The sequence below is a fragment of the Acomys russatus genome, chromosome 17, assembly GCF_903995435.1.
Source record: "Acomys russatus chromosome 17, mAcoRus1.1, whole genome shotgun sequence".
Classification (NCBI taxonomy): Eukaryota; Metazoa; Chordata; class Mammalia; order Rodentia; family Muridae; genus Acomys; species Acomys russatus.
The window spans coordinates 59028807-59042644 of record NC_067153.1 but is presented as its reverse complement, the minus strand read 5'-3'; the positions used below and the strand labels follow the sequence as shown (position 1 = coordinate 59042644).

General features: G+C 44.1%; 1 protein-coding gene across 1 annotated transcript in view; it reads left to right on the top strand.

Annotated features, from left to right (window-relative positions):
* Nucleotides 1-11739, top strand: part of Slc38a4 (solute carrier family 38 member 4) — a 34469-nt gene extending 22730 nt beyond the window's left edge. Inside the window, 10 exon segments of the mRNA XM_051160267.1 lie at nt 1-83; nt 196-254; nt 1023-1298; nt 1430-1509; nt 1635-1735; nt 4554-4678; nt 9635-9779; nt 10196-10293; nt 11636-11656; nt 11658-11739. Coding sequence (XP_051016224.1) covers nt 1-83; nt 196-254; nt 1023-1298; nt 1430-1509; nt 1635-1735; nt 4554-4678; nt 9635-9779; nt 10196-10293; nt 11636-11656; nt 11658-11738 — 1069 coding nt within the window. The 3' untranslated portion in view covers nt 11739.
* The last annotated feature ends 2099 nt before the right edge of the window (nt 11740-13838 follow it).

Below are 13838 nucleotides of genomic sequence, written 5' to 3'. Positions count from 1 at the left end.
GGAATGGTACCTCAACGGCAACTACCTCGTCGTCTTTGTGTCCGTGGGGGTTATCCTCCCACTGTCTCTCCTCAAAAACTTAGGTATTAATTCACTGCCTAACTGAAAATATGTGCATCTTTACTTGTTGTTCTAATGGGCAAGCCGCTTCTAGATGGTATAGTCACCTTCCAAACTCTTTCTGCCCACCCCTAGGTTACTTGGGCTACACCAGTGGATTTTCCCTTACGTGCATGGTGTTCTTTGTCAGTGTGGTAAGTGCTCTGTTGACATGACCTCTGCGGCCTGGCAAGCGTGCCGTGCTCTGTTAGCGTCCTCATTTTTGTCCCAGCACTTCATCAGCGTGAAATAGTTCTTACATCACAAGCGATTTTTATTGTATTCTAATTTGGAGTGAGAAAGGGGACAGTCATGGGTTTAAAAATAGTTGAGCTAGAATGCCAAGGCCATAACCAATGGCATATTCTAGGCTCTCTGGGTGAACACTTAAATGAAGGACCATGGTAGTGATCCAGTGTTTAAGAAGATGGAAATAGCAGGACATGAGTAGGCTGGGGCCATATCTCATTGTACCAGCCACTCCATCCCACTTTCTACTCAGTAAGAGAGGATAACTGTAGTGGGATCAATGAAGAAGTCAAAGGAGAAATTCCCTGAAATACCATAGATCCAACATTTGTAAATCATTTTCCCCCAAAGGAAGAGGAAGGAATTTTTGATGAGATCTTGGTAAGAAAGGTATTGAATAAATGATATTTGTCATAGAAGAGCCAGAAAGGCCTGGAGTGGACTTAACAAAGCCTGGTACTGTTGACTAGAAAGTGGTGCTGCCAATCACGGTTCCAGCTCTTTCCTTTGAGCAGAGGCTAAAAAGAGTTGCCGTGGCCTGGTAGTCTAAGGAAACCCTCAACTGAGTTCTCTTACCAGCACCCCGCCAGACACACAGATAGATTTTACGTCATTGTTTTCCCCTCAAAGATTGATTGTTTTTGTTGTTTTTGATTTTTAATGGCTGGCTATAGGTAATTTACAAAAAATTTCAAATCCCCTGCCCTTTGCCTATTCTGGATCACAACCCTGGAAACCTGACGTTCAACAACACACTTCCAATGCACGTGATTGCGTCACCCAACAACTCGGAGAGCACTGGTGTGAACTTCATGATGGATTACAGTCAGCACAACCCTGCAGGACTGGAAGAGAACCAGGCCACAGGCCCTCTTCATGGCAGTGGGGTGGAGTATGAAGTCCACAGCGATGACAAATGTCAACCCAAATACTTTGTATTCAACTCGAGAGTAAGTTACAGACCCGGACCTCTAACAGGCCCGGCACTGTGGTCTCTGAATCTTGTTTCGTAAACTGAGATTCTCTGGGAGCAACGTCAATGCCGGACCTCTAAGCATACGGTGTTGTTTGTGTTTTGCAGACAGCCTATGCAATTCCAATCCTGGCGTTTGCTTTCGTCTGTCACCCTGAGGTCCTGCCCATCTACAGCGAGCTTAAAGAGTAAGGCATTCTAATTTGACTTGCAAACGTGTTCACTTATTCAAAGATGCCTTATGAGGCGGCACAACCTCTTTCTGAACAGGGATGGTTTTTAAAGTGAAGCCTGATGCTATTTTTCTTCCTAGCCGGTCCCGGAGGAAGATGCAAACAGTGTCCAATATCTCCATCACGGGAATGCTCGTCATGTACCTGCTTGCCGCTCTCTTTGGCTACCTAACTTTCTACGGTAGGTCATTCTGTCCCAGGCATTCTCTTCATGGTTGGACCGATAACTCACCTGGATAAGTGAAGCTCTTTTTAATTCCTTCCGTGGGTACTGCCATCTATAGATGCCGTATTCCTAATTAAGACTCGCTTTAGCTTTGCCACTTCTCCAAGGGAAGCGGACTCTGGATCCCCCTGCTAATAGATTCCAGCAACTTACGAAGAAGTCGTGTTGATTTTCTTGTTTGAAATCTCTTAAATGACAGCTGGGATCATGGCTCAGTAGGTAAAGTCCTTGCTGTCTGAGTGTGAGAAGCTGAGTCTGGATCCCCAGCACTAATATACAAATCCAGGCACGGTCCTGCATGACCATAGTCCCGGCACTGGGGAAGTGGAGACGGGAGAATCTGTGAGACTTATAAACCTGCTAAGCAACAAAATCTGTGAGCTCTGGGTCAGTAGGAGACGGGCCTCAAGAAATAAGGGGAGCAGCACAGTTAAGGAAGACACTTAGCACTACACGCGCATGCGCATGCACATGTATGTCCACCTACACATACACACACACCAAACCCCTCAAATTAAATTAATTTCCTCCACGCATAGGTGATATTTCTTTTTAAAATGTTTACTTATTATAATTTATACATATTGCATCCAGATTGTTATCCGCTTGCTTGTATCTCCTCGTCTCCACCCTCCCTCCCTCTTCTGCCCAATTCTGCTCCCCGAGACCTGTGACAGAAGGGGACCTCCTCCCCCACCATATGACCACAGCCTATCAGGTCTCATCTGGATAGCCTGCTTCCTCTGTGTGCCGCTGGGCCTCCCCACTGAGAGGAAGTGGTCAAATCGGGGGCACCAGGCATCATGTCAGGGGCAGTCCCCAATCTCCCCACAACCATGGAGAATGAGCTGTCCATTGGCTAGATCTGAACAGGGGTCTAGTCTGCTGGTGCAGCTCAGGCTAGACACAGTGAAAATGAATCCAAGTATATACAGCAAACTTTTTTTTTTTTTTTGGAAAAACAGCTATCAAGAAAATGGCAAAACTTGCAGTCCTTAGGTTTGAACCCACTTCTTTATTACCAGTCGGTTAAGGCTGGCATCTTAATTCATTAAGTAAAATGTCTGCTTTATTTTAATTAATTCTATTAGAGTAATAATTTCCTAAGAAAAAGATATGAAAGAATTTCCTTCAATCTGGGAGTATTCTAAATTGTATGTGGTGTGTGTGTGTGTGTGTGTGTGTGTGTAGTGTGTGTGTGTGCATTTCAGGTTCATTTATTTATATGTTTAAATAACACACATATTATTTATATATTTATATATCTCTATATATAAATGTTTATTTATGTATAAATGGCATGGCCACAGTACGAGTTAAACATTCTGCCTGGCATCTTAACAGTACACAAAGGAGTTAACATTATTTACTCCTTCCAGAAAGTGTAGCCCAATGGAGAAGTCATTGTAATCAAATGTAAGTGAGTTATCATATTTTCACACTAGTTCAGGTGTCAATACAAGTAAACATTTTTAATAAACACCTCCAACTTTTTTTTTGAGTTCTGTTGACAAGTGTTCATTGCAAGACACACAACACTTTAGAAAACATTTCAGTTATTTTAAAATAGAAAAATAAATGTGCATATAGTGCATACACAATACAAAAATTAACTGCAGAGTTGTAAGATAAATTAGTTCTTTCTCCTCCTAGAACCTCAACTTTTTAAAAAGCTGATTTAGTAAATTAAATTGAATGCATAAAAAATTGAGAAGGAAATGACTTGGGAGGAGGGCATCATTTGCTTAGGTGTCTTTTCTATTTGACTAATATTTGACTGTTAACCAAGAGCTTCCCCTGCGTTTAGTACTGATTTGTCACTGGTTAGACATATGTTAGTGAAAGTCAAGATCAGTACCACTGAGTGCATTTCTTCTCTTTGTCTCATCTTGAGAGTAATAGAGGGGAAACCAGGCTATATTTTATTTCATATGCATCTATGTGCTGTTTGTGTCTGCATTTCATATGTATCTGTGTGCATTTGTGTCTGGACTTCCGAATGGCTGTCTTCAAAGAAGGCATCAGCTAAGTCTTAGAGTAAAACGGCTGAGAGAGCCAGAAGAAGAAGAAAACATGAATTCATTCTTGTATGTGTTTCTAATGATTTCTATGACACAGCAAACTTTTAAAGTCCCCTCGAGGACCTGAGTTTGGATCCCCAGTCCCCCTGTAATCTGGGTGGAAGCATGTGTCAGAAACCCTGTTACTAAGGACCAGAGAGATAGATCCCACATCTTGTTGGCTGACCAGCCTAGCCAAAACAGCCATCTCTAGGATCAGTGAGAGACCCTGTCTCAAAGAGTAAGACAAAAAAAAGTGATTGAGGAAAACTTCTCACCCTCAACCTCTGGCTTCCACATGTTCCCAAAGGTGAATGTGCAAACATCCAAACACATGTGCACACATACACACAAATGGCAGTCCTAGAGTTTCCACACTGGATGCCAAGCAGCTGCACCAGGAGTAGCTGGGCAGACAAGTCTGAGGGTGGTGGTGGCGCAGGCAGGGCAGGCTGGTACCGCTTGGGTTTTTCATCCCTTAACCAGAGCACATTGTCCTGGTTTGTGATGCTTCTTTGTAGCAGACCTAGGTTTACTACGATGCAAACAATCTCAGGAGGCTTCTTAGCTCTTCATCCTCAGCTTTCCCAGCATCAGGACCATATGCATCCCCACCCCGGCCCACTTCCGCCCTCCTGTTTCCTCCATTACACCCTGTGTGTCTGTGAGTGGCCAGAGCCGACTCAGCAACCTCACAACTCTTCATCTTGCAGGGGAAGTTGAGGACGAGTTACTCCATGCTTACAGCAAAGTCTACACATTTGATACCCCTCTTCTCATGGTACGCCTGGCAGTGCTGGTGGCAGTGACACTAACGGTGCCCATCGTCCTGTTCCCAGTAAGTACACGGAGTTCTGAGGGATTGCGGCAATGTTCTGACTCGGTGTTAATTTAGGTATCTGTGTGTTTGGAGTTGTGTATCCCAGCCAATTATTATTTTCTCATAGAATTTAGAAGCCACTTAAAGCATATATGTGCATGCACAGTGAGCAATGTTAGTGTTTTTCAAGTATGAGGGGAAAAAACATGAACTTTTTTTTAATTAAAAAAAAAAAAAAAGCAGAGCTTCGGCTGTTATCTATAGACTAATAAAAATAAGAGAAGTGCTTCTGACTCCAGAAACGTAGACGCCAAAGCCACATAAACTTAAACATCACACTGCAGCTTGTTGTAGTTTTGACGGTTTTTCAGTTGTTCCTCTCGGTTGTTGTGTTGAGGTACCAAGCATCTAAAAGTCAGACTATTGAACCTGACGTCTTGATGGCTGATGGCAAGGAGACTCCTTAAGCAGACGACGTACCAGAAGAGATATTTTGACCTTTCCCATCAACACTGGCACATGCCCTCTGGCATTTGAGATTCCTGCTTCTTGGCTCTGGTCAGGGTATCTATCAGTGTGTCCCATAGCACTGGGCTGGAGGTGAGGGTGTGGGCTACATGAGCTAAACACCACCTAAGGACAAGTGTGGGTTTTCACCCTCCTGCCAACTCTATCCCTTTTGTAAACATTCAGTTTACTCATCCATTTTAGGGATGTAAAAATAAGCGACACAGTAGCCAGCTTTGCTGCGTACAAAATGTTCCACACAAGACTCGGCAATAAGAGAGCTGCTTAAATAATGTGCCGCGGTCACTTTAAGCAAAGCTTGTGTGCTGAAAGTGTATTTTGGCACATTCCTTTTTCATGAGTGCATGAAATCAAATCCCTGTTACCATCGTGGCTAATACTTGACTCTCAAATAGCGCCTGGCCTCTAACATATCTGAGAGCATTCTGGATTCATATGTGGATCTTTAGCATAAAGCGAGCTCAGGCTTGAGCAGGATATTCTACAGGATAAAATTTCTAGGAGACAGCTACTGAGGGCCAAGCCTATGTGGAGTCCTTGTTGTTAGTCAGTGAGTCCCTACGTTTTGGAATACCAGAGACACTCGCACTGTTGTTTAAGTATTTAACATGCTTTTGTTTTGCTTTACTGGCAAGCCCTTAATACAATGTTTTTGAGCCATAGTCTCGAGAGACTGATGGGTGTCACTGTGGTCACGTAGCTAGTAGATAGCTGTTGAGCTAATGCAAGGCCCATTGTCACATCAGAAATCCAAACCTCTCTTAAAAATTCTTATCTTGTGTAAGAGTAAATGCCCCGGACTAGATCGGATCATCAGGAACTGCAGCAGTTCGTCCGTGTGAAGATGCCATTAGGACCAAAATTGGGCATAAGAGCCAACATCCAGAAAAATAACCGGTGTCTGCCATTTCTTGTGCTTTCACTCGGTGTTAGCAGTATGACATCATGCACGGCATGATCTTCCACTGCCACAGTTAGCAGCGGTCACCGACAGGATGGTGGCCGGCACAGAGGATGCACTGGCGCTATTGGATGTGAAAAACGTTTTTTGAGTGAAGCTTGCCTTTTCTGAAATGTATGAACTGCCTTTTCTAGCTTTGTGGTGTTCCATTAATCCATGTGAGTGAGATGGGGCAAGCAGATCGAATGGCCACGGATGTGACAGTGACATATAAGTGGCAACTTCATTGTCCCAGTCAAGTTCTAAAAGGCCAAATTCTGATGCATTTTTTGACAAAGAGGTAGATGTTGTGGGTAGCGTTTTTATTCGTTTCTTGTAACTTGTGGGTAGGGTTTCCGTGAATCGATCACAGGGCGTGGCTCTCCGGGAGGGCGTGGCTCTCCGGGAGGGCGTGGCTCTCCGGGAGGGCGTGGCTCTCCGGGAGGGCGTGGCTCTCCCACAGGGCTTTCTTTGCGTTCAGAACAGCTTGACAGCCAAGAAGCTTCTTTATTGGCCTTAATGTTCCCATATACAAGAAATAAAACAAACCTAGGTCTGGGTTCAAATCTACCAATTTTAGCTACTAAGTTGCACTGTTTTTCTTCCAGCAAACAGTAACTGGGCCCTTTCTTAGATGTCAGGATAGGGTAAGAGTTTGTCTGCTCGGTTTTCTCTAGTCCTACCTGTCATCCCGAGTTTGCTTGGGCTTCTTAGGACAAGTGTATCGGAGCCGTCTGTGATGTCTGTTGGAAAGAAGCAGAACTCGAATAAATTGAAGCTAGCTTTCCACTAGCACCTTAACACGGATCTCCTGAGGGGTGTGGGGCATTGGGAGGGGCGTGTCCACTATGAGATGCACCTCCTTCCACAGGATGGAGGATAACACTTGCCACTGTGTTTCCCTGCATGCCATGAGGCTCACATGTCACCAAAGGACAGGAAGACAAGCAGCCTTTATGATTCATCCTGAGTGGTTGGGCCCATGCTCTATCTGTGATGTGTTCAGAAGACCACCTCTCGGGTTCTCCAGTGTCTTCTATTTCATCACAGACACAGGAATAGAAATTTGGGGGAACATTGGCAGACACACGACAGTAGAGTTGGTATTCCAAAGGTGTCATCCCCAAAGCAATCCTGTAACACAAACAAGGAGTCATTTCTACGCGATGGGAGAAGCTGTGTTTGTTGAGAGTGTCAGTTTCTACTTGACTTTCACTGTCTGTGATCTTCACCCTGGGGTCCCCCACATTAGCACAGAGTGCCTCCTCACAGGCTGTGCCCCAGACACTGTGTAGGAACAACTGACATTCTACCTAGAAGTGCATGGAAACTTCCTGAAGCTGTTCTGGGTCAGGGGCCCTAGCTGGTGCTTGGGACTTGCCTGGCTTGCATCTGACCCACATTTTTATCCCTATCAGCTCGCATCTGGAGATAACCTGGTACATGGAGAAGGGGAAGCGGTCCAGGGCATTGTGGGTAATGGGGCCCGAATGGCCTCAGTTGCTTCCTCCCTCTCTCCTAAAGAGAGTGCTGTATTGACCAGTTTCCTTCTAATGCTTTCCAAGACCTCTTGCATCCTGCCTCTTTCTTGGCACTGTTGCCCTCTTCAGGCGAGTGTTAACACTCCATGTTCCCTCACTTCCGTGAGGGCTTCTCTTCTGCACAGTCACCATGAAAGCTACATTTATTCCTGTACATTCCCTGTCCTGTCGTTCCAGTAGGCCAAACCTTCATCTTCTACGTGACCTTATGAAACTGTGTTTACTCTCAGAGGCCCTGGACATACAGGGCTGCCCTTGTCTCTGGTTGTTGTTGTTTTTAAACTGAGTGTATCGTTTTAACAAAACAAAACAAAACAACAACAACAAACATAAGCATGGTGTCTTCATGAAACAAGAGTCTGCATTCAGCTTGCTTCCCAGACTCAGACATACCCCTGAGTGAAACGCAAAGTTACTGCAAGACCTTTACTGCAAGCCCACTGGCCCCACAATGGTCAATATCAGGCGTTCATCACCAGAAGTCAGAATGTAGACCCCGCCCCCCCCCACCTTCCGGGACAGCCACCAAACGGCTCGCTTTCCTCTGGGTGGCTTTCCCAATAAGCTTCCTGTTTTCCACTAATCCCACTTTTAAAATCTTTCACAAACTCTTAAACCATTTGCAACAACTGGACTGTGTAGTTTGCCGTTCTTGAAACGAAATTCCCTTTGACCTACACAGATGGCTTTAATTTTCCGACGACGGTATGAAAGGAATGCCGCAGGAGAAACTGTGGGTGATTTAGCTTGCATTTTTGGTTGTCCATACGTGTTTCAAAATGGAGTTCACGTTTGCTGTCTTTGTGGTTTATTCCCGCCTGTGCACTGTTATGAGAGTTCGGGACTGAAATTTTTAAATGAAAACCACTCCCATCGCTTCCGGACAGGGAAAGCTCTAGCTAAACCCGAAGGGCTTATTCACCGAAAGGCGGAGAGAGTAACTCAACTACGTCCAGAAAGAGTGTCCTCATAAACAGATCTCAGAGATAAGCATGTCTCTGTGTCAGGCTGTCGGAACCCAAATGCTCTCTGTCCCTCTGCCACGGTGACCTCTTTATCTACCGACACTACCCGGTTACTGGGGCTCGCTGCAAGCGGAGCCTCCCGTGAGCCTTTGCGCCTTCGCGTACTTAAACTTCAGCTGCTGAAATAGGGTTGGAGTCTGTCTAGAACCCCAAAGGGAGTGAAAGGATTCCTGCTGTCACTTTTATTCGGCATTTACTGAGTGTCTGCTATGTGCGAATGACTGAGCAAGGGCCTCTGCGGAATGTTGAGGTTATTAAGTCGCATTGTTTGCCTTTTGTGGATCTGTAATCTATTAATGTGTGGGGAGAAAGGGGGAGACCCAAAAAGTTTCACATTTTTTCTTTTTCAAAATAACCAGTGGAGAAAGTTGAATAAAATGGAAAACTATGAAAAGAGCCAGGCGTGTGGAAATTGCTTTCCAGCCTGTGTGGGTCTTCTGTGTCTTGCCCTTGATGCTTAGGCCGGTCTAATGAGAATAAGACGCACTTAGCTATCAGCAAGGGCGCTGCCGCCGCCAAGTTGTCTGTAGCTACCACTTGACCTCTTCTGCCCAAGATTAATTTTTAAAAATAAGAATTCTAAGATCCAAAAAAAGTGAATGCATAATAATACAACCGAGGAAAAGTATCACTCCCGGACACGAAAAACTCTGCGCGAGGTTTGCACAGCAATCCGAACAGACTTAATTCTGCCGGATGGTACAAGCTTAGAAGGAGTTTAGGTGATAAATGCTACTCTGTGTGTGTTTCCACATTATGAAAGTAAGAACGAAAGTAAGAAAGTGGTGAAATATTTTTAAGTGTGTGTGTGTGGGCGTGGGGGGGGGAGTAAGATAAAAAACAAAATACTTTAGATTAGAATACTTAAAATCATAGCAAAAAAAAAAATTAAAAATGAGAGTTAAGGAAGTGACTGTGCTTTTGAACCGCCTTGTTCCAGATTCGTACCTCAGTGATCACACTGCTGTTCCCCAAAAGACCCTTCAGCTGGGTGAAGCATTTCCTGATCGCCGCAGTGCTCATCGCCCTCAACAACGTCCTGGTCATTCTTGTGCCCACCATCAAATACATCTTTGGGTTCATAGGTAAATTTCAGAGTCTCTTGGTACACTTAATTTCTCAGTGTGGGCAAAGGGTTTACTAGGTATTAAAGGTAGAATGATTTACGAGAGCAGGGTGCGGATAAATTGCAAAGTAAGACTGGGCAGTGAGCATGCGCGATGAGCTCAGCCTCTTGATTGTGTAGCTATATTTCCAAGTCTTTACCAACTTATACTGGTGGGCCTTTTAAAGACTATAATGTGAGGCATATTTTAACATTCTCTACTGAGACACCATTCTAGAAGTACAGAATCAAGATGACTTAAGTGTTGCTTTTCATGCTGGGAATAACAAAATAGCGCTGCGCGGGCTTGTCCCGAAGCCAGTGCTTGCAGACGGCTGTTTTTCCAGGACAAGCAGCCTCTGGAGACTCTAACGCACCCCGCGTCTCTTTCCTCAGGGGCTTCCTCTGCCACTATGTTGATTTTCATTCTTCCAGCCGCTTTTTATCTCAAACTCGTCAAGAAAGAACCTCTTAGATCACCTCAGAAGGTTGGGGTAAGTAAGACGCGTAACATCCCCTGCCGTTAATATCTCTTCGGTTACTCAGAGTACGCCAGACGACACACATTGTTTAGACAAACGAAACAGTAAACGAGACGCCCCAGCCGAGGGTGGATGGCACAATGGTTGGAGAACCCTCTCCTTCAACGTAGCAAATATCTATATATTTCTGTCGAGTTCCTTCTATGGGGTAAATGCCGGCTTGGTAGACTTCCCACAGGCATGTGCACACTACTCGTATTCAGGGCCAGGCTGCATATGATTTGTGACGTGGTAAAGTATCAGGCTCCCTCCCAGTGTTGGGTGATGCCAGTGTTTTAGTCCCATTTGCTAGATTCACAAGGGCAAAGATGGTTTCCACTTCCCTTCCAGCATGCCCTATAGGCGCTGTTGTTTGTATCGCAATGTAAAACAAACAAACAAACAGAAGCCACGCTTTTCCAGTTAATCTTTTCAGGTGTAAAATATCATCTTGTTAAACTGTGGACTGCATATTTTTCCATAATAAATACCACAGAAATGTACACTACAAAAGATGCTTTTACCAATAATTAAATATTTTCGGTGACCAGTTTAAAATAGGTCTTCTATTAAAAGCTTGAAAAGAATACTTGTAAATCCAAGTTTGAGTCTGTGTCACTCACTCACCTCCCGGGTTGCGCAGGAACACCAGGGCAGTGTGATGGTTCAACCCTCTCCTGCTGTCTCTTTTCCTCAAATTGGGACTGTGTCTTACCCTGCCTGCTGTCTGCAGCAGTGTGCCCTGGGGAAAAGCACCCACTCGGTTGTGACCAGATGTCAAGTGGGTAAGGTTGTCTCGTAGGCCCCCTGCTAAGGACAACCTTCACCTGTTGCTCTCCAACAGGAAGAATTAGAAGACTGATCTACGTGCAATATTTAAGACCCTTTCCAGTTAAAATTCTGAAATGCCGATGTGTTCTCAATTTTCCTAAGTACAAAGACACCTATACTTGTTCTTTTTTCTTTTTCCGGAAATATTCAGCACACATTGGGGCTTTCATTTTCTTCCTGTGGTTTATCGGTTACATCATACACGCTCCTCTTACAGCGCTCAGCTCTTTCCCCTCAAAAGAGCACGAGTGTCTCCGACATCAGTGATCATCCTGTCGCATGAATCACCCCTTACTCTTTTCTTGGCCTTTGTGCCATGTGTTTTCACTGTTTTTTTCTCCTCCTTTCCCAACGAGCATTCTAAGTCGGCTTGCCACTTTTCACTAAGCACACGCAGGGCGCACGGCCACCCCGTGACTCTGTCCTGACACAAACTGTGCTGGCCTCTGTCTCTGCTCCCTGACGTGCTCTTTCTGAATTGCAGGCTTTGGTCTTCCTTGTGACCTGGGATCGTCTTCATGATGGGAAGCATGGCGCTCATTATAATTGACTGGATTTACAACCCTCCGAACCCTAAGCATCACTAACCCCGGCCGGGGAAGGCTTTTCTAACAGAAATGGCTGAAGTCAAGCTCCAGAGGACATTTTAGTTGCCTAGATTGGGATTTTAGTCAGACGAAATAGCGAGAAAGATTCTAAAGACCTTTTCTAGCTCTATCACCTGATACCTGCGGAAGAGAAAATTATGGGTTTTTTCAGGAGTGGCGAATGATGTATTAAAAATCCGTGGCACACATTTCAACCCAGGTCTTCTAGTGCAGTATTGTGACGCCCAAGGCGTGTTTTGCTACTGTGCAAGCAGAATCCAGTTGGCTGTATGTCTTGGTCAGCAGGCAAGCCCTGCCCCATGCTCACTCCCCACATTTCACCACCCCACAGTAACAAATAACTATATTCTCAGAACATCAAACAAAGATGCCCTGGTTGGAAAAGCTACCATCACTTAAGGCCGTCTCCCACTCTGCACCAGCACTAAGGTCTGTTGACTGACTGAGGCAGGGGTGTGTCTTGGGAACTGTCCCCGCGAGGTGCATGGATGGTGGATACCAGTCTAGAGTTGTCAGTATTCAAGAACCAGTTTGCCCAGGCTGCTTGTTACACTGAATTAGTGGCTCTTTCATTCAGTTTTTTTTTAATTGTAAATGTTTTAACATTTCACTAAACATAGAGGGGGCATTATTTAATTATCAAGAAACAACTACAAAAAATATTAATGCTTTTAGCTAAAATGCCTAATGAGGAAACATCTGCTTTTTCACGTGGTTCCTGATACTTTTGTCACATTTTTGTCTTTGAACAAGGCTTCCCCTCTTGTCTTCCATTCTCGTTCATAATTTTCAGAAGACCACAGTTTGTGTGGAGACACACTACCCAGTATTGTTTGATACATTTTTATTCGATAAACATTCAGTGCAGGAAACTGTGATTTTTGCTATATGTTTGTGTATATAATCTCATTCTGTGCTTATCAGAATGTTGACATATGGTACATTGGATTTTTTTTTTTACATGTGTAGTTTTCTTTCTTCACAGACAAAAAATTTATATTATGGGGTGGGACAGGGAATTAAGCTGGTGGGCTCAAAAATCCATGCGTATGAATCTGTCCATTGGAGACATCTAAAAATTAAAATCAAAGTTGTACATAGCTCAGTAATGCTCATCACTGTTTACAACACTAGAACCATCTACAGGAAAGTAGCGGAGAAAGGGGCTCCTCGTTTGTAAATAATGCTCAGTGCTGACAATGGTCTTTGACCTTGGCATGTCCAGAATAGGGTTCAGTTCATTTTAGCTCCCATGGGAACTTGCTGACATGCATCTGCCGTTGATGGAATGTCAAGTGGCTAGAAGCCCGTGTGCCAACAGGTCGCACTGGAACCCAGCCTCTGCGCTAGTTCCTGTCGGCAGATGCTTGGAAGGAAGGAGACGGGGCTTGGTTGCCATCGATTGGCTAGAGCTCCTGGTGTTTACCACCCTCCCCCGCCCCCACCAGCAATGATCATACTGTCACACCAAAACAGCCTTTGTGCAGTGTGCCTAAGAAACATGTATTTGTTTTATGTATCATTTTCTGGAGTTATAATACTATAAAATGGTGTGCTTTGTGATAGAAATTGAGCATTGCTACAAATGATCATAACTTCTAAATTCTTATGATTCTGGAGGGAAAAAAAAATCACCAAACAGCATCTTTAAGATGTCTTTCAGTTCTCAATTGCCCAACAAATAAACCAAGACAGAAGGTGGGAAAACTGTCTTGCAAATATTAAATATGTTCAACCTGAACATATTTAAATGTAAATATAAAAGATTAATCCAAAAAACATTGGAAGCCTGTAAAAATCTGTATATATTTTGAATATTTTACATGCAGAATGACTAACTTCAAAGTATCCACATGTGTAATTATATAAATGTCCAAGAGCAGTTTGACAGTGCCAAAGACTACACACAGCACCGTTCTTTTGCGTAGCCATTTTCAGGATCAGAGCTCATACAGGCTGTAGGGCAGATATGCAGAGCGCCTTGTTCTGGTAAATTTAACCCCTTTGTAAACAGATACAAATTATATTTTCTTATGTCATTTATAAGACAATTCAATGTATTGGGAGGATTTTTTTTAT